This window comes from Oncorhynchus mykiss, chromosome 10, assembly GCF_013265735.2.
Source record: "Oncorhynchus mykiss isolate Arlee chromosome 10, USDA_OmykA_1.1, whole genome shotgun sequence".
In the NCBI taxonomy this organism is placed as follows: domain Eukaryota; kingdom Metazoa; phylum Chordata; class Actinopteri; order Salmoniformes; family Salmonidae; genus Oncorhynchus; species Oncorhynchus mykiss.
Genome location: NC_048574.1, coordinates 54,729,984 through 54,754,402, shown reverse-complemented (window position 1 = coordinate 54,754,402; position 24,419 = coordinate 54,729,984). Strand labels below are relative to the sequence as shown.

General features: G+C 41.1%; 2 protein-coding genes and 1 non-coding gene across 4 annotated transcripts in view; 1 reads left to right on the top strand and 2 right to left on the bottom strand.

Annotated features, from left to right (window-relative positions):
• Positions 1-4,331, top strand: part of fam193a (family with sequence similarity 193 member A) — a 29,912-nt gene extending 25,581 nt beyond the window's left edge. For both annotated transcript variants that reach the window (XM_021619094.2, XM_021619093.2), the window contains exons 19-23: positions 609-795; positions 1,159-1,410; positions 1,750-2,632; positions 2,799-2,880; positions 3,316-4,331. In XM_021619094.2, coding sequence (XP_021474769.2) covers positions 609-795; positions 1,159-1,410; positions 1,750-2,632; positions 2,799-2,880; positions 3,316-3,409 — 1,498 coding nt within the window. In that variant the 3' untranslated portion in view covers positions 3,410-4,331. The remainder of the gene's footprint in view (positions 1-608; positions 796-1,158; positions 1,411-1,749; positions 2,633-2,798; positions 2,881-3,315) is intronic.
• An 8,978-nt stretch (positions 4,332-13,309) lies between these two features.
• On the bottom strand, positions 13,310-23,263 carry LOC110534311 (TNFAIP3-interacting protein 2). The gene is made up of 6 exons (XM_021619092.2): positions 21,704-23,263; positions 19,151-19,453; positions 17,366-17,455; positions 16,599-16,940; positions 16,243-16,365; positions 13,310-14,906 (listed from the first exon to the last, which is right to left on the bottom strand). The coding sequence occupies exons 1-6, from the start codon at positions 22,064-22,066 to the stop codon at positions 14,772-14,774; spliced, it is 1,356 nt and encodes a 451-aa protein (XP_021474767.2). The 5' UTR covers positions 22,067-23,263; the 3' UTR covers positions 13,310-14,771.
• On the bottom strand, positions 22,897-22,970 carry trnai-aau. The gene has a single exon. It is a non-coding gene; the product is annotated as a tRNA-Ile (tRNA).
• Positions 23,264-24,419: the final 1,156 nt, after the last annotated feature.

The window sequence follows — 24,419 nt, the reverse complement described above, 5'->3', positions numbered from 1 at the left end:
ATCTGTTTTAGTCCTTTTACAGATTGTTTTATTGAGCCCGTCTTAACATTTAGTGTTGTTGCCTGGTTTGACTCCCTCACATAGGCAAGTCAGATTACCCTAGAGAGAGTTGTGCAGGTCAGTGGTAAGATTGTAGGAAGAAGGTAAACGTCTCTCCGGCGTTTACAAAGAGCGCGTAAAGAAATCATTTTGGATCTTACACGTCCACTGAACAGCCAATATGCAGTACTGCCATCAGGGAACAGACTCTTTACCTCTTAAAGCCAAGAGCACTACTAACAGTTTTGTATCAGTACTGCTTTTCAGTGAAAAATGTGTTTGTGTGACTTACAGTATGTTTATCTTGTTTAGCACTGCTCTTTAATGAAATTTATGTTTGTGCCTTACATTTATCTTGCCTTGTAAGCATTTGTATCAGTCATGTGTGAACGTTGTTTATATGTTTACTATACATCTATCTTATCCGACTTGCCACAATTGGAACCAGTTTATTTGACAGTACAGAAAGTTCCAAATATTTATTGGGTGAACTTCACCTACCGGTATTTCAACTACTACATATTGGCATGACATTGACATTTTGACCTTGGCGTTTTGACCCCTTCTAGTGACCCCGAGTGTGAGGGCCACCGCTGCGAGGGAAACGGGGCGTACGACCACCAGGGCTACGACGGCGAGGAGAGCCAGGACGAGGATAGCTGCTCGGAGCACAGCTCTTCCACCTCCACCTCCACCAACCAGAAGGAAGGGAAGTACTGCGACTGCTGCTACTGCGAGTTCTTCGGCCACGGCGGGGTAAGACATGCGCACATGCATATACTCGTACTAATATGAGTATACTACTATGTATCAACTTGTTAAAAGTGAGCAACAGAAGTCTGTAAAAGTGTTTTATGATGTAGTCTGACATTTTGTGGAATACAGAGTCTACATCTTTACTAGAACGTCCTGTTGGACACTGTCTAGCCAGCAGCTGAACGAGCCTAGTCTGGAGAGATGGCACTTTAAATAGCACTTCTGATTAGGTCCCTAACACATTTTACATTGTATAGCGAAACTCACCCCAGATAGTATTGGGTGCTCTGATGATATTCACCACACAATTCAACTCAAACTACCAGAATAATCTAAACCCTATTTCCTTGTTTCCTCCCCTAGCCCCCGGCGGCGCCCACCAGCCGCAACTACGCGGAAATGCGGGAGAAGCTGCGCCTAAGGCTGACCAAGCGGAAGGAGGAGCAGCCCAAGAGGGAGGAGCAGCCGGCCGTGGTGGAGCGCGACAGTGGCGCCGACGGCATAGAGGACCACCGGCGGGTGGAGGACCTGCTGCAGTTCATCAACAGCGCCAGTGACAACAAGCCTGCCTCCAGCTCCAAGGCTGCAAAGCGGGCCCGCCACAAACAGAAGAAGGTAGTGGTTTAAAGCGTTTTACAACATTCTGTTTGAAGTGTTACCCCTTTTTGTTTCGACGACAGTGTTGTGATTTAAAATGTCACTTTGAAAGTAATAGTTCACCCCAGCAGACCTCAAAAGTGGTCTATAGTTGCACTGATAATCCAGACATGAAATGTTTTAGTATTTGATTTTGGGCTGAACTATAACCCTTCAAGGTGTAATGTTAACATTGGTGCTAAGGACTTAGTTCAAATAGGGAGTTGGGTCAAACCAGAGTTGTATTTTCTTGTTACTAAATGAAGCAAAGGACCTACCGGATATGAACTGTGTGTGTGAACTGTGTGTGTGTCTCAGATGGAGGAGAAGGTGCGTCTGGAGGCGGAGGCCCGCGAGCGGGAGGAAGAGCAGGTGCAGCAGCTCCTGGAGGAGGAGCAACGACGACGGGAGGAGGAGGAGGCCCTCCAACGGGAACTCCTCCGCCTGCAAGAGCTGCAGCACCTCCGCTCCGCCAAGAAGAAAAAGGAGAAAGCCAAGGAGCTCGCTGCCCCCGTACCTCAGAACAACCCCCAGCCCCTCAAACAGACGGCCCAGAACGTCCTAGAGAACCTCCGCAACGGCAAGAGCCAGCTCCTGCACAGCCTCATGCGCCTCCCTGGGCACAAGGATCCCAGAGTGGAGCACCGACCCCAGCCCCGACCTCCCCCCTCACAGCATAGTCCAAAGAACAGCAGGGAGAAAGCCCCTACTCCGGCCCCCTTCACCCCAAATGCCCCCAACTCCCCAGCCCCCTTCCTTCTCAACGGCACCTCCGTTGCACCCCAACCGACGGAAGCCAATGGCAAAGCCAAGCCAAAACAGCAGCAGCCAATCAGGCCAACCGCCAGCGGGACAACGATGGTCAAGAAAGCCCCAGAGGCGACCACCACTAACAGTACACAACAACTACCACCAGATGTCAAAGTGACCCGGCCCAGGCTTCCCGCTGAAGACCCGGTCGTCCCTCTGGCACCGGGACCCAGGAAGGAGGAGAGGAACAACGGGAAAAGGCAGCACCATCAGCAGTCGGTGAGCCAGGTGAAAGATGAGAGGAGCCGACCCTTGTTGGAGCCCTCCCCTGCCTCGCAGACAGAGCAGCCCCAGCAGAATGGCAAACCCCTCAGCGCAGAATCCCCCCAGCCCAAGGCCAAGGCCAAGAAGAACAAGAAGAAGAAGGCCGACAAGACAAACAACTCAATAGGTTAGCATGCTATGCTAGGTTACGCTGTGCAGTTTTATTTATCCCTGTAGGATGGTTAGTTTCAGGGCTGCAGAAGTGTTTCTGGCACATACAGAGATAATATTGAGACGGGGACATTTACATTTGTTAAGTTGGCATTTTGTGACCGAGTGTTCTCTTATTGCAGATGACGTTTTCTTGCCCAAAGACATTGATCTGGATAGTACTGACATGGACGAGACTGAGAGGGAGGTGGAGTATTTCAAAAGGTACTGGCACTTGACTCTTGCTTTGCATTGACTATATAAAGCTTTTTTTAGAAAAAGTGTTTAAATTGAATCTAGCTTGAAGTGAAGTTGGATGCTTTATATGCAGAATCTATTATGTGAATCAATTTGTCATTCAATTATTAAAACAACTTACTTGTATTCCTAAGCTTATGATTATGGGTGTGAAGAGGACTAGGGGTGTACCCCAATAATATATATTTTCCCCTGAAGTGTGCACTTGTTCACTACTTCCCACAAATGTAAAAGCATTGGTGGAGTCCTTTCAAATCCGTGAAGGGAAGAGAACAAATGCAAACTTTGGGGGGGAAGGAAAGATAATTGGCTTGAGCGTACTTCCCTCCTCCAGATGCCCCTAGTGAAAAGCGTTGCATGGAGTGGATCTTTAACTCCCCATTTCTCTCCCTCCCTCCCCAGGTTCTGCCTGGATTCCGCCAGGCAGACCCGACAACGGCTGTCCATCAACTGGTCCAACTTTAGCTTGAAGAAAGCAACGTTCGCCGCCCACTGATGGGGCCTCGCGTAAGACAAAGAAAAGAGACTGTGGCAGGAAGCAATCAGCACCCCCCCCCCACCCCCCACTCAAACTGCTTCCACCGATCCCGTAGCCCTGCTGTGCCCAAATGGTGCACACTCACGCTGCCTTCGCCTTGTTCTTTGTTGCTGTGCGGTTCTACCATGAACCCATCCTCCGGTCTGATCCTCAAGCAGAACTCTGAGAGAAAAAAAATGACATTAAATGACACACACAAAAGAATAATCACAAAATTATACTTTCTACCTGGTTTTGTTTTTATTGCTCGTTTGTGTGTTTTTAGTCTGAGGGGCATTTCTCTTGACTTAAAAAGCCATGTTCTGAAATTAATTTTCTCTTTTTTTTTGCCTGACTCTTAGTCAAAAGATCCTTACTATGTATGCCTTGTGAAAACAGACACACATGGAAAAAATTCTGAGAAAAAAAAGATATCTGACTTAAAGCCTTTCATTCAGTTACTGTGGCTTACTATCCCCTTGTTACCCACGATTCCTAGCACGGCATCTCATTCAGATAACTGACAAGGGAATGAATGGGCATGGTCTGCCATACTCTCCCCTGCCCCAACAACTCTCACTTGACTGAGAGGAACTTGGCTTAATACTTGACAATGTTATTTTTTTATTTTTATTTTTTCAATTTCATTTAACACAACCGATAAGTAAGTGTACCAGTTAGTTTTTATTTTGTTTTCTTTCCTATTTTTGACTTGTATCCAGCTTGTATCACAATACTTTCAGAATGAAATTGAAGAAAAGAACAATGCACACTATCAAACTGTTATAGAGTGTATATTGTATTAACACTGAAGCCAAACTGGCTACCTTTTAACATATTGTTAAGTAATATTAAAATCTTATCTTTCTTTTTTGAAAGATGGAATACAGTAGTATGGCAGGATGTGTGTGTCTTGTGTCTGTGCTTATTTCATTGGTGGTGCATCTTTAATGCAGTGGATGGGGGGGGTGTATTTAGTATAGTTCCATTTAGGAGTATTTTTGTCATTTAAAATTTTCCCCAAATTTATAGAGGAGGTCCATTCTCCCCGTTGTACCTGGATTGTAAATCATATCCATCTGCTCATTATACACCGAAATATATTCTAGAGAGGTGTAGGCTTAGTGGTGAAGTAAGAAGATGCTGTAGCACTATCATCCCTTTGATACTAAGTGACTTTTAACTGTTCACCAATACCTTCTACCCCAAGGTGAGTAATATTTACTGGTTGTGCTTTCAGGGAATGTTTGGCCAATAAAGACATCACTCATGCTTCTCCATTTGGGGTGTGCAGCCCCACTAGATGATGAGTCACCTGGAGGACCGGGTGCTTTCCGGGTTATCCACCACTGATTGTAGTCAGTCAGTCACATGATCAATTGGTAGTGGAGCTATGACAGTCCTGTGGGACCCCACGTTCTTGTAGCAGTGACTGAAAAGGTAAGGGACTTGACTGTCATGTCAGTCAGTGGTGAAATGTGAGTGCGGGTTATTTGCCCTCAGTCCTCCACATAAGTTGCTCTGACTCCTCGATGCTCACAGAACCCTGGGGAAAATGTGGTTGATGAAGGTTTTCCTTTGGAGGGTATAATGGGTGATGTGTGTTTGTGGAATAATGTGGTAGTCTGGTAGAAATGAAGGTCCTAGATGCCTACATACCAAACTAATGTATGAGACTGTTGGCATTGTCTGAGCCTCTTACTATATTTACTCAAAATGTAGTTTTCTGTGGGAACATGCCTTAAGAAAGTATTCACACCCCTGACTTTTTCCACATTTAGTTGTTTCGTCCTGAATTTAAAATGGATTAAGTTTAGATTTGTTTTTGTCACTGGCCTACACACAATATCCCATAATGACAAAGTGGAATAGTTTTTAGAATTTTATTACAAATGGATTAAAAATTAAAAGCTGAAATGTCTTGAGTTAAGTATTCAACCACTTTTTTTATAGAAAGCCTAAAGTACAGGAGTAAAAATGACCTTAAACAGAGAGTTTAATTGCTGTAAAAGAAGACTGAGGATGGATCAACAACATTGCAATTACTCTACAATACTAACCTAATTGACAGAATGAAAAAAATGAAGCCTGTACAGAATAGCACATATTACAAAACATGCATCCAGTTTTCAAAAAGGCACTAAAGTAATAATGCAAAAAATGTGGCAAAGCAATTCGCTTTTTGTTAATTGTGTTTGGGGTGATTCCATAAACACATTACTGAGTACCACTCCATATTTTCAAGCACAGTGGTGGCTGCATCATGATATGGGCATTCTTGTAATTGTTAAGGACTGGGGAGTTTTTCAGGATTAAAAAGAAACAGAATGGTGCTAGGCTAAATCCTAGAGGAAAACCTGGTTCAGTCTGCTTTCCACCAGACACTGGGAGATGAATTCACTTTTCAGGAGGACAATAACCTAAAACACAAACCCACATCTACACTGGAGTTGCTTACCAAGAAGACAGTGAATGTTCCTGAGTTAAATCTGCTCGAAAATGTATGGCAAGACTTGAAAATGGTTGCCTAGGAATGATCAACAACCAATTTGACAGAGCTTGAAGAATTTTGAAAAAAATAATGGGAAAATAATGTACAATCCAGGTGTGCAAAGCTCTTGGAGATTTATCCAGAAAGACTCACAGCTGTAATCGCTGTAATGTATAAGAACATGTTTTCACCTTGTCATTATGGGGTATTGTGTGTAAATGGGTAAGAAAAAACAATTTAATCAATTTTCAATTAAAGCTGTCACACAACAAAATGGGGAATAAGTCAATGGGTATGAATACTTTCTGAAGGCACTATATGTCCAGTTAACATACCTAAAATAAAAGCAGTGCACATTCATAGGGGCTCAGGAGGATGTGCTCTTTAAATGATAAACCACATGATTTTAAACCCCCAATGGCAACCCCCATTCATTTTCTTTTCCCTTTCAAATGACACCTACAAAAAGGGAACTTTTTGAGGCTATCTGTCATCTTCTGAACTTCCTTTGTCTTTTGTTACGCATCCTGCCAAGCGCCACAGTGCGCGGTTGAGCAAGCACCCTCGATGTCACATGACACCAAGCGAGACTAATTCAACATTGCTTGATCATCTGAGCTCATTTCCATATGAATAGATAGACAAACTACTTATTAGGTAGATAAGCCCACTGTTTACTGTATGTGTGACTGCACATTTACACTAAGGGTTCACACAGGAATGAGGTCACAGTGACACAATAACCAGAATGTACTTCCTGTGAGGCAGACTTGTGTCTGCTACAGTTCAGTTTGGTAGCACCTACTTAAAACTGACAGGTATAAGGCTTTATAACTTGTTATAATATAGTATGAGCCTTTTTGATGTATTATAAGGATAAAAAATATGTTATGTCAATCTTTGTAGCAAATTTTCAACTGCCTTAAATAACTAATGGACCATACATGTTTATGACAAGTCTTACAATGCATTATGACTGCATTATAATGGATTGTAAGTAAAGTGTTGTCATGACATTATATACTCATCAAATACAGTTATTTTAGCCCATAAACTTAACTCTTAAAACTACCTACCTCTTTAAAGAGTATCTTAAATAAATCCCACAGCACTTGTCTTTTCCTACTTTGATGATAACTACTTTGTTGAGGGAAAATGTACTTGCTACAATTGTCATATGTTGTTGTCTCACCTAGCTATCTTAAGATTCATGCACTTATGTAAGTCGCTCTGGATAAGAGCGTCAGCTAAATTACTCAAATATAAATGTAAAACAAATCGGAGTGACTTAATCAAACATTTCAAGCTGAAGAGGAATTGAGTAACAATGACATCAACAGTAGGACATTCTCCCTTATTGCTTGCTTCCTCATATTTTTCAAGAATCAACTGTTCTTATCACAGATGGGTTTCACAATGAATAGTAACTATTCATACACATTTATCGGATGAAAGAAATGCGGGAAATGTTAGTCACGCAGAGAAGTAAAAACAGCATGGATTGAAAAGACAGCCCAGCTGAAATTAGTCATTGTTTATTTCAGTAATGAATAGCTGACCAATTGACTGTCTGCTTTACTGACAGACTGTCTGCCTTACTGACAGTTGTGGCTGCTTTGCGTGATGTGTTGTTGTCTCTACCTTCTTGCCCTTTGTGCTGTTGTCTGTGCCCAATAATGTTTGTACTATGTTTTGTGCTGCTACCATGTTGTGTTACTACCATGTTGTTGTCATGTTGTGTTGCTACCATGCTGTGTTCTCATGTGTTGCTGCCATGCTATGCTGTTGTCTTAGGTCTCTCTTTATGTAGTGTTGTCTCTCTTGTCGTGATGTGTGTTTTGTCCCATATTTATATATTCTATTTTAATTAGATTTTTAATCCCAGCCCCTGTTACCGCAGGAGGCCTTTTGCCTTTTGGTAGGCCGTCATTATCAATAACAATTTGTTCTTAACTGACTTGCCTAGTTAAATAACGGTTAAATTAAATAAATGCCTGTACAGTGTGTTCGCTATCAGTCATCAACGATGTAAAAATGGACATCTGCTTTTGAGTAAGCGAGGATGTGCAAGAAAATACTACCTGAACCAGACAAGGACATTAACATTTGCTCTGGTATTTGTGAAACATCATTTAAATGACTGTAAATGATGCATTAATACAATGATGAAAGTATTCTTTATTTCCTTTTTTTTTTAGGAATCCTTCAGCTTATGAAAATGACCATGCTTGAATCATCATATATGCCACTTAGCAGACGCTTTTATCCCAAAGCAACTTACAGTCATGCATGCATACATTACATATGGGTGGCCCCAGGAATCGAAGCCACAACCCTGGCGGTACAATTGCCATGCTCTAACAACTGAGCCATACTGAACCACAAGTATGGGTACATGTTTGACATTACTCTGATTCTACGTTTTCCATATAAAAACCCCCCAAATGTTTTTAAAAACCCTATCTGGATCACTATTACTTTGAAGAAATCTGACAGTCCTTGGCTTTGGCCTCCGCTTTGACCTCTATCCCTAGCCAGTGATGGCTGGGGTTAAAAAATATCATGGTGCCACTGAGTCTTCAGTACACATGGCAGGGCTCTAAGTATGACAGGGGCGAGAGGCAATAGGGTTATAAGAGGGGATCAGAACTTTCAGATGGCGGCCTGTAGCTTGTAATCAGTAGGGGGGGATTTTTTCATTGTGGAGTGCCTGAGGCATTGAAGAAACACACCCACCATCTACTTACATTGGGAGGGGGACCCCAGTCTTTCCCACATATTATACTTCACAATGGTGTTTTGTACCAGCAAGTGGAAAACCACTCTAAGCGAATTAACTGGCCTTTCTTATAAAATAAACAAAACAAAGGAAATTGACAATAATGCCAACTACCTCCACCCCCCTATAACTAACAGTGATCTACAACTACCAAGTATAGAGCTGCCGCGCTTGCATACAGTGTGTGTTGGGAATTCCCTTTATGGGAATTTCCCATTATTTTTGGATACACATGAGATTAAAGGCCACATCTATCCATTCTGTAGTCTGTCTAGATACGTGTCAGGCTAAGTATTCCCATTGCTGATAAAGTGCTAGACAGGGACTGATCTCGTAAACACCCGGTTAATGGAAACCTAGTGGCGCCAGGAACTGTTTTGCCACGTCATCTGACTTGAAATGAATGGATTTGTAAATGTATGTAGTCAGACATTGTTTCTATCAAAAGGTCGCCGAGATACCACATTTTTCCACTCCATAAAGGTGGGCTTTGTGTGTGTGTGTTCACATATAGACCAACCGTGCAGTTGTGTAGGTGTTTGGGGAGTAAATTCCTGTCAACCCCAACCATGGCTTATCTGTGGGCTGTGTGTGTGACACTATGTGTGTGTGTTTGTTCTATGCAACTGTAAAATAAGGATTGCTTTACAAAGCTACAATCTGAAACACAACTAATTGAATTCTTGAATTAAACTTCTCATAGAATCACCCTCTTTTCACTGAATAGATGTAAATGTGTGAGAATGATAAGAACTGGCCCAACCGCATCCATCTTCCCCAGACTGCATATGAGTGGGTGAGCATCCGGCGTGCTATGTCATCTCGAGACTGTGGCTCAAATGACACCCTATTCCCTATTTAGTGTATTATTTTTGAGGGAATAGTGCACTTTATAGGGAATAGAGTGCCATTTGGAACACAGTCTGTGACTTGGCTCTTCGGAGGACTTTGAAACCTCTGATGGAGTTTCTAACTCTTTCGGCTGCTATAGTCCCTTGACACAATTATAGCGAGGCCTTTTTTGACGGAGGTCACAATTCCTATAAATGAGGCCCTATTTGCATCTGTACGGCAACAATGACCTAGTGTCTGTACTCTACTTCTATATATATCAATCAATCAATCAATCAAATGTATTTATAAAGCCCTTCTTACATCAGCTGATGTCACAAAGTGCTGTACAGAAACCCAGCCTAAAACCCCAAACAGCAAGCAATGCAGGTGTAGAAGCACGGTGGCTAGGAAAAACTCCCTAGAAAGGCCAGAACCTAGGAAGAGACCTAGAGAGGAACCAGGCTATGAGGGGTAGCCAGTCCTCTTCTGGCTGTGCCGGGTGGAGATTATAACATGGCCAAGATATTCAAATGTTCATAGATGACCAGCAGGGTCAAATAATAATGATCACAGTGGTTGTAGAGGGTGCAACAGGTCAGCACCTCAGGAGTAAATGTCAGTTGGCTTTTCATAGCCTATCATTCAGAGTATCTCTACTGCTCCTGCTGTCTCTTGAGAGTTGAAAACAGCAGTTCCGGGATGGGTAGCAAGTCCGGTGAACAGGTCAGTGTTCCATAGCCGCAGGCAGAACAGTTGAAACTGGAGCAGGACTGGGGACAGCCAGGAGTCATCAGGCCAGGTAATCCTGAGGCATGGTCCTAGGGCTCAGGTCCTCTGAGAGAGAAAAAAAGTAAGAGAGAAAGAAAGAGAGAGAGAAAAAGAGAGAGAGAATTAGAGAGAGCGTACTTAAATTCACACAGGACACCAGATAGACAGGAGAAATTCTCCAGATATAACAGACTGACCCTAGCCCCCCGACATTAACTACTGCAGCATAAATACTGGAGGCAGGATATAGGATATAATCATTAAAGGCTGTTCAGGACACTTTTTAGAGTTTTGAAGTTTAGAGTTTAGAATTATATTGTGTTATTGTACAATATTACACCACATAATACATATTACAGACTTAAAACCATATTGGAAATACTGTATGTGACACTATAATCCTCTGTAGGCAGTCATAATACACTATATCAATATCAGCCATTAGGCTAAATCGTCAATACAAATATAGAAAAAACAAAGGTACAATAAACAAAGTAACATCTATACCTCTTTGAATTGCTAAATAATTAAATTGTGTTCAAGATTGCTATACACTGGGACTCCAATAACAATGGAGCTCTGCAATATTAAAGCTGATCTACCCACTAAATAAAAACTAAAAACAATGGAGCTTAATGATCCAGCGATCTACTACTTTAGTGTCTCTAACACACACGCGCATGCACGTACGCACGCGCGCGCGCACACACACACACACACACACACACACACACACACACACACACACACACACACACACACCTTGTTTGGTGCTTCATCTGCCTCCCCTTTAAATAACTACTCTCTGACAGGAAATGTCCAGTTCCCTAAGGCCATATTATACCCGTAACAACTGGTCCTGGACTTGTTGTGTTGTTTAACTCAAAATGATTTGAGGACTAGTCTGAAGACAACTGATCCCAAATCAGATGTTAGGGCCAGGATGTAACCAGAGCCTCTGTCTCACTGGTCTCTAGTCCACTTGCTGTGTTCACTTCAGCCACACAGGACAGCTGGGAATGTGGAACAGACACACAGGACAGAGTGCCCATTCAGGCTACTCTGGGAAGGGGTTTCCCAAAGTGTGTACAAACACACACAGTCAGACAAGGAACATACACAGTCACACAAATGCACACACACACACATACTGTGGGACCTGAGTTTCTATGGTCAGAGCCCCTCACTGTCTCACACTGTCACTCCTCCTGACTCTGCACCCCAAAATATAACTTGACTGGCAGTCATCCACCAATCAAACTAAAATCCAACAAAAGTTCCTCAAGCTGAGATGTTGTCTGGTTTGTATCACAAACACTCCACATGATTGGTCAAACAACATTTATTTTATTACAAAAATATATTTTCAATTAAACAGGTTAAAACAGATAATCACATTTTGATGTTTATAAATCAATGGCTTCTAGAAAAATAAAACTTGTGTCAGTTCGGAGGTAATTTCTCCAAATGTAGTTTCAAATGTCAGATCTGAAATGGCACTTTTTTTAAGGTTGCCATGTTGCGGAGAATTTGTCTCCCACACCGTATTGTCTTACCAGGATATGGGAAACATCCTGCTTAGGTGTACCAGGATTCAGACGACAACTCAAAACACATTATGTGATATTCATTTTGATACAGCACTATAAAGATTTGAAAAAGCCCCACTAATAGCAAATACAGTGCCTTGCGAAAGTATTCGGCCCCCTTGAACTTTGCGACCTTTTGCCACATTTCAGGCTTCAAACATAAAGATATAAAACTGTATTTTTTTGTGAAGAATCAACAACAAGTGGGACACAATCATGAAGTGGAACGACATTTATTGGATATTTCAAACTTTTTTAACAAATCAAAAACTGAAAAATTGGGCGTGCAAAATTATTCAGCCCCCTTAAGTTAATACTTTGTAGCGCCACCTTTTGCTGCGATTACAGCTGTAAGTCGCTTGGGGTATGTCTCTATCAGTTTTGCACATCGAGAAACTGCAATTTTTTCCCATTCCTCCTTGCAAAACAGCTCGAGCTCAGTGAGGTTGGATGGAGAGCATTTGTGAACAGCAGTTTTCAGTTCTTTCCACAGATTCTCGATTGGATTCAGGTCTGGACTTTGACTTGGCCATTCTAACACCTGGATATGTTTATTTTTGAACCATTCCATTGTAGATTTTGCTTTATGTTTTGGATCATTGTCTTGTTGGAAGACAAATCTCCGTCCCAGTCTCAGGTCTTTTGCAGACTACATCAGGTTTTCTTCCAGAATGGTTCTGTATTTGGCTCCATCCATCTTCCCATCAATTTTAACCATCTTCAATGTCCCTGCTGAAGAAAAGCAGGCCCAAACCATGATGCTGCCACCACCATGTTTGACAGTGGGGATGGTGTGTTCAGGTTGATGAGCTGTGTTGCATTTACGCCAAACATAACGTTTTGCATTGTTGCCAAAAAGTTCAATTTTGGTTTCATCTGACCAGAGCACCTTCTTCCACATGTTTGGTGTGTCTCCCAGGTGGCTTGTGGCAAACTTTAAACGACACGTTTTATGGATATCTTTAAGAAATGGCTTTCTTCTTGCCACTCTTCCATAAAGGCCAGATTTGTGCAATATACGACTGACTGATTGTTGTCCTATGGACAGAGTCTCCCACCTCAGCTGTAGATCTCTGCAGTTCATCCAGAATGATCATGGGCCTCTTGGCTGCATCTCTGATCAGTCTTCTCCTTGTATGAGCTGAAAGTTTAGAGGGACGGCCAGGTCTTGGTAGATTTGCAGTGGTCTGATACTCCTTCCATTTCAATATTATCGCTTGCACAGTGCTCCTTGGGATGTTTAAAGCTTGGGAAATATTTTTGTATCCAAATCCGGCTTTGCTGCACTGAAAGTAAAGGGGCTGAATAATTTTGCACGCCCAATTTTTCAGTTTTTGATTTGTTAAAAAAGTTTGAAATATTCAATAAATGTCGTTCCACTTCATGATTGTGTCCCACTTGTTGTTGATTCTTCACAAAAAAATACAGTTTTATATCTTTATGTTTGAAGCCTGAAATGTGGCAAAAGGTCGCAAAGTTCAAGGGGGCCGAATACTTTCGCAAGGCACTGTAAATATTCAATCATATATAATACGGTGAATACATATTTCCAGGCACAAATATCATAGGTCAACATATATAGGTTAAATTGAAAATAGATTACTTACTCAAAACGTGAACAACATCCAAATATACAGTACAACAAATAGCGCCATGCTAACGACAGACAACGTTATTACAGTATCTTCAACCGGAAAGAAGCTTATGTATTTCAAATTCAATAAATCTAAAAAAATAAATATGTGCATTAATGACTACTTTGGTAAACAGGTTAGGAAAGTGCAACAGGTTAACAATTTGATGCCGGAATATTGAATTGAGGTATGTGACATTCAAATATCGTAATTAACATCCAATTTCCCATCTAGATTTTCTACAGACCACGCAATCAATCATCTCCACACAGAAACACAACCATGCAGTATCATGTGATAATTCATATGGTTCATGTAGTCAAACATGAGTGGGGTTTGCACTGGAAATCGCTTCATCTTGCCAAACCAAAGGTATTTCACAAAAAAATATTTTACACTTACTTACTTTTTCCACTGGTATTTATCAGGTATTTACTTATTTATCAGAAATTATATGGTAACAATGGGTACTTTATGGTATTTCCTTTAAGGAACTCAACCCATTCAAATGGTGGCCAGTGGTGTTTGTTGTTACGAATCCGAAAGAAACAGATAATTCAAAGTCACTACTGTGTTACATTTTACCATGTAGTATCCTGGTAAATACCTGGTCTTTTATGTACTGTAAAATAAAGTGCTAGCGCTATTTCTCCCACTACGACCACCAAGCTAGTACTGACACTCCAACTCTGCATCGCTAATCTATTCGATTCAGTCTTTTAACAACCAAAAAGCATGGCAGCGTCTGAAGTCCAGGTAGTACCTCCCTGTTTCAGTCCATTTTCTTCCATTTAGTGCCTAATGAACACAACCCAGTTGAACTAGTCAGTTTTCTAAGCTCCCCGGTCCCAACCCTTCTTAGGGTGCATGTAGTGCTTTTTTTTCAGTGCTCAATTATCGTCAGTTAGCGATATTTGTCTTAACACCCCCATGGGGTGGGAGGGGCAGTAACTCTCATAGCTTGGGAGTAGGGCAAAGTTGCCCCTAGATGTTGGGTCAGTTTTGCATTTTCCCCACTTTATGGTTTGGATTGGGGAATGGAAAATTATCCTATAGCTGTACCTAGGGGAAACTTCACGCCAGAGCTCATAGCCTGACACACTCCATGCAGTGTTTGAGGTACTCCACCGCATGTGTGTCATCATATGTCATCTTGGGCATTGGAGTTCTGACGAACTCTGGCACTTTGTCCAGGTGGGACTGGGTGCTAATTACCGCTGACGCCGCCCCAGGTGAAGGCCCACTTTTAGTTTTTGATTTTTGTCACAGGTGGATTGGCGCTGTTCCTCAGCAGTGATTCGGCCGAGTCCGTGCTCATGCGTGGGGAGATCCGGTGTCCTTTATGGACTCGGCACGTGGAGTTGGCATCTCTAGTAGGGCTCTGGAAGATAAATGAATGATGATCATGAGTAAAAGTGTTCCTTCCCATAGCCTAACTAGGCATAGTAGCACTTTGAGGATAATGTATGAAACACTCCAAATAAATAACATTATCATTATAGCATTATTATTATTTTAGGGAAGTGCTCTTTGTTGTTCCCTAATGTGATAGCTGACCAATCAGCCTGTTACCAAACCTTAGTCAACTTTTTTGACCCGATACAATGCTATTTTACAGTCAACGAATTGACAACAGACTTTCAGCACGCTTATAGGGAAAGACATTCAACAAGCACAGCACTTACACAAATGACTGATGATTGTCTAAGAGAAATTGATGATAAAATAATGTGAGGGCCGTCTTGTTAGACTTCAGTGCTGCTTTTGACATTATCGATCATAGTCTGCTGCTGGAAAAACATATGTGTTATGGCTTTACAACCCCTGCTATATTGTGAATAAAGAGGTACCTGTCTAACAGAACACATAATCCAGATCTCCAACATAATCCAGGTAGAATCAGGAATTCCCCTGGGCAGCTGTCTAGGCCCCTTACTTTTCAAAATCTTTACTAATGACATGTAAAACCAGTGTGTATATGTATGCGGATGACTCAACACTATACGCGTTAGCTACTACAGTGACTGAAATGACTACAACACTTAACAAAAAGCTGCAGTGAGTTTCAGAATGGGTGGCAAGGAATAAGTTAGTCCTAAATATTTCTACAACTAAAAGCATTGTATTGGGATAAGTCATTCACTAAACCCTAAACCTCAACGAAATCTTGTAATGAATAATGTGGAAATTGAGTAAGTTGAGGTGACTAAACTGCTTGGAGTAACCCAGGATTGTAAACTGTTATCGTCAAAATATATTGATACAACAGGCATAGTAGCTCGGAAGGTACAGACACACGCATACGCACACAAACGCTAGCACACCCACTTTACACACACGTACATTGTAATATTGTTGTATTATACATTTTGTATTGTAGATATGTAGTGGTGTAATAATGTTTTATGATGTACTATTTTATCTTTGCTTTATATGTAATGTAAGTGTCTTAGAGTGTTTGGACTCCAGGAAGAGTAGCTGCTGCCTTGGCAACAGCTAATGGGGATCCCTAATAAATACAAATACTGTATCTTATTAGCCGATAGCGAACTGTATGAAGAACATGTCTGTCGAAACGTCATTGTATCATCAATCCTCAATAAATGGCAAATAGGGGAGGGACACAAAAGCTTCCTTTCATGGCTATTTATTTTACTCCTGTAACACGTTTGTATGTAATGTATGTTAGTAATGACTATGTGTGTGTGTGGCCTTACCTGTGCCTGTGTGTGTAGCTGCTCCTGTAGTCGAGATACTTCCTCTTGGAGGTCCTGGATCCTGCCCTGCGCTCTCTCCCTGTCTGCCCGCTCCGACTTAAAGTCATCTGTGTAGATGAGAACCTGTGAAGAAGAGAGGGAAAGGGTGAGGGTTTGTGTGAGAAAGAGATAGGGATATGTTTCTGATGTGTACGTGTCAGAGAGAGAGAGAAGGAAGAGGGAGAGCAAGAGTGGGGAGACAGAGGGACAAACAAACAGAGAGATTGAAAGAGAAAAATAAAGATAGAGAACGTGAGAGAGAGAAAGAAAGAGAAATTGAAAGAGAGAGGAGTCAGACGATCCTAGACCAGACTAACCTGTTGCTCTAGCATCTGGATGCGGTCCTTGTATCGTCTCCTGCTCTCATCCAGCTCTCTCCCCAACCTCCCACAGTCCCCCAACTTCTCCTCCAGTAGGCCGTTGAGCCTGGCTATCTCCTGCTGGAGCAACCCAGCTTTGGCTGAGGCCAACTCTGGGAACAAGCCCAGGCCAGGCCCAGGCTCTTGTGTAGGTCTGGGCCCTAACATAAGCCCCATACCTGGAGCAGGGCTGGAGGAAACAGCCAGGGCACTAGACTCATTCAGCTTCTGACACAGGTACCTCACATACTGTTCCCTGCTCGAGTCATACTTTTGCCATTTGGAGTTTAGACCTTCCACCTGGGAAAATGAAGGAGGGAGGGAGGGAGGGGAAGAGGGAGACATTAGTCAAAAACATGTACACACACTTGCGCACACACAGCTTCACACAAACACACACACAGAAGGCTGTTCAACTTTGGTTCTGATAGCCCATATGCTATGACAATGTTGGATAACTACAGTCTGCAAAAACACGACAGTAATTACTACAGTATATGTGTACTACAGTTTCTTTACTATAGTATTTATACTTTAATAAACTGTAAATAGTACAGTATACTAGAGTCATGTATATTCAATACTACAGTATTCACTGTAGTGTTTTTGCAAAAACACTGCTGTGCATAGTGCTGTAAAGTCTACAAAAACAGTGAATACCATTGTATACTATAGTATTTTTTCATGTGGGTAGAATGGGGTTTCTACAGTGTGTTTCTGCTTACATATGCCACTCTTTGAGTTAGCTTTTGGTTCTCTTCTTGAAGTTTGCTGACTCGAATGTCAACGCGACCAGCTTCCGTATAATCCAATATCTGACCATGAAAAGGGGAAACAAGAGCTCAAAATGATACTATCCATTTATAAATCCAACAGAAACAAACACAAATAACTTGGCTGAAAAGCACATAATGGCAGAGACAGAGCGATTCCAAATGCTTTAGTACACACACCTCTTTTTCATTGCTTTCGAAATGAAAGACAGTTATAGTGCTCTTCCCAGTGAGCACAAGACATTGAAAATACGTAATTTGCCAATGGGGTTGTAGCTCGGATGTAGCTACTGCTGTTCTCCTCTCTCAGTTGGAGTTTAGTGCTTGCAACCCCAGGATTGTGGGCTTTTGGGTTCGATTCCCGCATAGGCCACATATACTGAATATAACATTCAGTATATACACAGTTTGTGGATATGAGTTAGCTATTTACACTCGTACCCCTCTACAGGTTCAAAATAGCAGATATGGGTGATGATAAATGCCTAAATTGGAACACAGTGAATGTACAGTAACATGCTATATGTGAAGTCAAAATGCAAGGTCTCTGCTTCCCAGCGCAGTACTGGTTTTGACTGAACTTGAACACCGCGCGTGACAATAAGTTAGCCCCATCTCTCCCGCAAATGTTGTCTGAGTGAGGGAAATGCTATAAATAAAGAGGACTCAATGTATTTTGAAAGATGAGACATTGAGGATTATAATACCACTTTGATGTCACACAAGCAAGCCAAACACCCCTTAGTTCAAATGTGCACTTCCCCATTCCATATCATAAAACTCATGTAAAATACAGTGCCAACGATTATGATCACAATGTTTGATGTACAGTTAGTTACAAGATGACATGGCGTATTGTGACAAAATTTGGCAGGAAACACGAATCTAAATGCACTCGTGATTATTTTATAGTCGTACCAAAATTAGTATTTGCTTCTCTGAATTGCCTTGTGAAAGCCTAACATTGTAAGATCGTATTTCGTAACTTAGCTAGCAATATAACACGCTTTCAAATCATGCCCACCTGACCAGATTGCGATTTAGAATGGACCATTTTTGAATGCGTAAACAATTACGTAGGATATTACGTAGGAACTGTGCACACTTTGGAGAGGTATGTTTCCACATGGAGACACCAGCTAGACCTATCACTTGTCATTTCTTTGTCTTATGTTGCACCTACCCCAATTTTACCGTGAATGTTCTTATCGTGTTACTGAATGTATCCAGAGCATTTTCAGAGTTCGTATTCAACAACTGCAGCGAAAAGTACAGTAAACGTAAAATCAACAGTGTAATGTTTGGATTCAGTCTTGTGTCAGATTAACTGTTTTGTCCTCACCCTTTAGTCTAATATAAATTTTTTCCATAATCTCCAAACGGTTCCCCTTTTGATTGCTACCCTATTTACGCATGTGCTTTCCACATTTCTGCTGTAAGAAACATTTCAACTTAGCCCTATCTTTAGGCCAATTCCCACGAGTGTAAGGGGTTAACTATAATTTGCCTTGCATAAAAGTGCTGGATAACTATGCTATTACACACTTATTATAAACTGGGTGAGTCGAGCCCTGAATGCAGATAGCAGTAGCAATAAGGCACCTCAGGGGTTTGTGGTACATGGCCAATATAACACGGCTAAGGGCTGTGTCCAGAACTGCCCTTAGCCGTGCTATATTGGCCGTATACCACATCTCCTCGGGCCTTATTGCTTAATTATACAACCTTCATACACACCTCTTTTGCCTTCTGCTGCATTTTCACCTCCTCCGTCACTCTCTCTCCTCCCTTCTCTCTCTCTAGTCGGCCCAGTAACTCCTGACACACCCTGACTGTGGCTCCCAGTTGGCCCCGGAGCTGGTCGGCCTCTCCAGCCAGCGAGGTGCACAGGACGGCACGGGTGGCCTGGGCTCGGTCCCTCTCGGCCAGGGCAGAGCGGAGCCTCTGGATATCCTGGTCCTTCTCGTGGTCTGATTGACGGATCACACTCTCCAGCTCTCGCTCCATCTCCCTCAGCAGCTTCTGCAACCTCTGTATCTCCTTCAGGGGTGGGAGAAAAGAATAGAATAGGCTTCAGTGTCAAATGTGTGTCAAATGCAGAAGATACTTAAAAAATATATATTATTATTATTGATGGACAATATAGCTTTTTAGAATGTTTTATTGTATTGAATTATGACTTGTATCTGACACAGATGTGTTTGTTTTATGAAGTTAAGGCGAAACAACACTGACACCTGAACCGCTGCAGTTGTACACATTGAAATAGAAAAAGCAACATCCTCTCTGTACTGCAAGGTGGTTTTGAAGCAGGGACATTTTTTATCAAGCCTGGTTGGCAAGTTTGGTGGTAGGTTAGGCCTACACTAATAGTCTTCCCAATAGACCAAGTGCGTATAGGAATGGTGTAGGCTAGTGGCTATTTTCAGAGAAGACCATTTACAGGAGGCCTAAACTACCCTGCTTGCATAATGTGTAAATTGAAAATGAAAGAAAGAAAATACATACAGTGCCTTGCGAAAGTATTCGGCCCCCTTGAACTTTGCGACCTTTTGCCACATTTCAGGCTTCAAACATAAAGATATAAAACTGTATTTTTTTGTGAAGAATCAACAACAAGTGGGACACAATCATGAAGTGGAACGACATTTATTGGATATTTCAAACTTTTTTAACAAATCAAAAACTGAAAAATTGGGCGTGCAAAATTATTCAGCCCCCTTAAGTTAATACTTTGTAGCGCCACCTTTTGCTGCAATTACAGCTGTAAGTCGCTTGGGGTATGTCTCTATCAGTTTTGCACATCGAGAGATTTTTTCCCATTCCTCCTTGCAAAACAGCTCGAGCTCAGTGAGGTTGGATGGAGAGCATTTGTGAACAGCAGTTTTCAGTTCTTTCCACAGATTCTCGATTGGATTCAGGTCTGGACTTTGACTTGGCCATTCTAACACCTGGATATGTTTATTTTTGAACCATTCCATTGTAGATTTTGCTTTATGTTTTGGATCATTGTCTTGTTGGAAGACAAATCTCCGCCCCAGTCTCAGGTCTTTTGCAGACTCCATCAGGTTTTCTTCCAGAATGGTCCTGTATTTGGCTCCATCCATCTTCCCATCAATTTTAACCATCTTCCCTGTCCCTGCTGAAGAAAAGCAGGCCCAAACCATGATGCTGCCACCACCATGTTTGACAGTGGGGATGGTGTGTTCAGCTGTGTTGCTTTTACGCCAAACATTACGTTTTGCATTGTTGCCAAAAAGTTCAATTTTGGTTTCATCTGACCAGAGCACCTTCTTCCACATGTTTGGTGTGTCTCCCAGGTGGCTTGTGGCAAACTTTAAACGACACTTTTTATGGATATCTTTAAGAAATGGCTTTCTTCTTGCCACTCTTCCATAAAGGCCAGATTTGTGCAATATACACCTGATTGTTGTCCTATGGACAGAGTCTCCCACCTCAGCTGTAGATCTCTGCAGTTCATCCAGAGTGATCATGGGCCTCTTGGCTGCATCTCTGATCAGTCTTCTCCTTGTATGAGCTGAAAGTTTAGAGGGACGGCCAGGTCTTGGTAGATTTGCAGTGGTCTGATACTCCTTCCATTTCAATATTATCGCTTGCACAGTGCTCCTTGGGATGTTTAAAGCTTGGGAAATATTTTTGTATCCAAATCCGGCTTTAAACTTCTTCACAACAGTATCTCGGACCTGCCTGGTGTGTTCCTTGTTCTTCATGATGCTCTCTGCGCTTTTAACGGACCTGTGAGACTATCACAGTGTAGGTGAATTTATACGGAGACTTGATTACACACAGGTGGATTGTATTTATCATCATTAGTCATTTAGGTCAACATTGGATCATTCAGAGATCCTCAATGAACTTCTGGAGAGAGTTTGCTGCACTGAAAGTAAAGGGGCTGAATAATTTTGCACGCCCAATTTTTCAGTTTTTGATTTGTTAAAAAAGTTTGAAATATCCAATAAATGTCATTCCACTTCATGATTGTGTCCCACTTGTTGTTGATTCTTCACAAAGAAATACAGTTTTATATCTTTATGTTTGAAGCCTGAAATGTGGCAAAAGGTCGCAAAGTTCAAGGGGGCCGAATACTTTCGCAAGGCACTGTATATTTGTCATCAATGATCGTTTTAATACTTGCAGAGCAGACTTTGAAATTAAGTAGGGCTATAACCTAATATTAAAAAGCACAACTATGTTTCACAGGGTTAGCCTAAACATTAAATGCACATGATACACATTAAGAACACATAACATACAGTAAATTCTACTCACTTGTTGTCTCAACTCTGCTTGCTGAACCGCATTCATTTCTGTGTCTTTCAATTTTAGCTTCAGTTTGCAGATTTCTTTGCATAAACTTTCCAGCAAAGATTCGGCCGGTGCTATGACAACAGGGTCATACCCTTCCACATTGATACAGGTATTTTCGTATTTGCCTAACCTAGCCTTCAAATCTGCGATTAAATTGTCCCTTTTCTTGATTTTCTTACTTAATGTGTCAATCTCCAGCCGAGTTTCGTGGTAGAAAGTAGTCAATGTATGGCAGCTCCGTATTTTTGATTTCAGCGTATCATTATCCAAATCGACATCCATCGTGTTCTTTATTCCAGTCATGTTCCTTATTCCAGAGGTCATGTATCGCTGTTGCTTCTGACAGATGTGGATGGGGAAAAATCTTCAATATTCCATCAACTTCTGAAATGATTCTGTTTATTAGTTCGACAGAGTTTGTGTTCGTAGGTTATGCAACATGTCTTCAAGATTAGGTTGAGGAGGATGTCAACTATGTAGCCTAAAGGATGTGCCTCATCTGAATTTGGAAATATATAATTCCGACAATTACAGGGGATTTCCAAGAGGGGCTTCCCCGACACAATAGGTGGATTTTTCTTGTACTTTACTTTTTAACAACGTCGGGTAAATTGACAACTCCTTTCCGAGTTGATCAATCATCCATTCCAGTAACAATCTTAATGATATGCTTTCGTTCCTTAATAAATGTTCTAACAATAAAGGACACTGGACTAAATTGACAGTTTGACGGGAGCAAAATAAAAAAACGCAGCTGCTTGAACTATTTGCACATGCGTACGACTTTTCCGGTAACATAGTGGGCTAACGTTACCTCCCTCTTGTGACATGCGTAAATCCACAGATCATGCAATTCTGGTTTGACGGTTTCTAAACTAGCGGCCTTTGCTTGAGTAATCCGCCTGGTAAAAAATCCGTGAAGCAACGCTGTTTTATCGGATGGAATGTAAATGAGTTGCCGGTAGCTCTATTTTCCTGAATGAATGACAATGAATGAAATGAATTTATGTACCTCTAATCTAGTGTGTTTAATTCAATTGTTTACAAACCAGATGTTGTATTCAACATGATGTGATAAATGAGTTTACCCATAGGCAATGAATTTTCAACCTCAAATTTATCGAGCCTACTTTGGGATTTTAGCCAAAAATGTATGGCCAGTACGGGTATCGAACCCGCGACCTTCGCGTTATTAGCACGACGCTCTAACCAACTGAGCTAACCGGCCAGATGAGACGAGATAGTGAGAAAATAAAAAACAACATGTGTTCACTCTTCAAGCCAAGTTCGTGATGATATATTGTAACAACGGCAGGTCGCACCAAGGCGTAACAAATCATGATACAATTGTAACAAAATCGGTTACCAATGTCACATTTATTTTCCGTGTCGATGAAGATCTAAAGTGGTGGTGTAAAGTACTAAAGTAAAACGACTTTAAAGTACTACTTAAGTAGTTTTTTTGGGTATCTGTACTTTACTTTACCATTTCTATTTTTGCCAACTTTTACTTGTACTTCACTACATTCCTAAAGAAAACAATGTACTTTTTACTCCATACATTTTCCCTGACACCCAAAAGTACTCGTTACATTTTGACAGGAAAATGGTCCAATTCATATACTTATCAAGAGAACATCCCTGGTCATCTACTGCTTCTGATCTGGCAGACTCATCAAACACAAATGCTTCGTTTGTAAATTATGTCTGAGTGTTGAAGTGTGCCCCTGGCTATCCATCAATAAAAAATATAAAAAATGGTGCCGTCTGGTTTTCTTAATAAAAGGAATTTGAAACGATTTATACTTTGACTTTAACTTTTGATACTTAAGTACATTTTAGCTATTCAATTTACTTTTGAAACATAAAACCAAATACTTTTCGACTTTTACTCAAGTAGTATTTTACTAGGTGACTTTCACTTATACTTGAGTCATTTTCTATTAAGGTATTTTTACCTTTTTTTAAGTATGACAATTGAGTACTTTTTCCACCACTGCCCAAGGCCATGAACTCAAATAAACACGAAAATGAGTCAAAACATTGGTTCAGACAACAGACAGATTTATTTATTGACCATTATTTTATCAGGTTAGATGACTGAGAACTCACTAAGTGGAGAGAATCATGGCATCCCAATGCTCTTTAATGCAGTTAAGTTTATGCAAGAAAACTGATGGATTGGTAATTATTTGTATTTTTAATTAGTGATTATTAGATAAATTACACAATAATTTCAATACCATTCTCATTACAGTGCAATACAATTCGAAAATTGCATGTAAAATACAACAAAATACAAATACAACTATATATATATATATATATATATATATAAATATATATACAGTACTAGTCAAATTTGGACACACCTACTTATTCAAGGGTCTTTCTTTATTTAAAAAAATATTTTCTACATTGTATAATAATAGTGAAGACATCAAAACTATGAAGTAACACATATGGAATCATGTGCTAAAAAAAAGTGTTAAACAAATCAAAATATATTTTAGATTTGAGATTCTTCAAAGTAGCTTTAGTATGGTCAGGGCGTGAGTTGGGTGGGTTGTCTATGTTCCGTTTTCTATGTTGTGTTTGCGTTTGGCCTGGTATGGTTCTCAATCAGAGGCAGGTGTCGTTAGTTGTCTCTGATTGAGAATCATACTTAGGTAGCCTT

Bases quoted from the DNA above. Each gene is read 5' to 3' on its own strand.
- LOC110534311 (XM_021619092.2), bottom strand. From the start codon at position 22,066: ATGACCTCTGGAATAAGGAACATGACTGGAATAAAGAACACGATGGAT. The intron at 16,366-16,598 runs GTTAGTCTGGTC...TCTTCTTCACAG, and splicing joins TCCAGATGCTAGAGCAACAG to GTTCTCATCTACACAGATGA. The intron at 14,907-16,242 runs GTAAGGCCACAC...TTTATCTTCCAG, and splicing joins AGCTACACACACAGGCACAG to AGCCCTACTAGAGATGCCAA.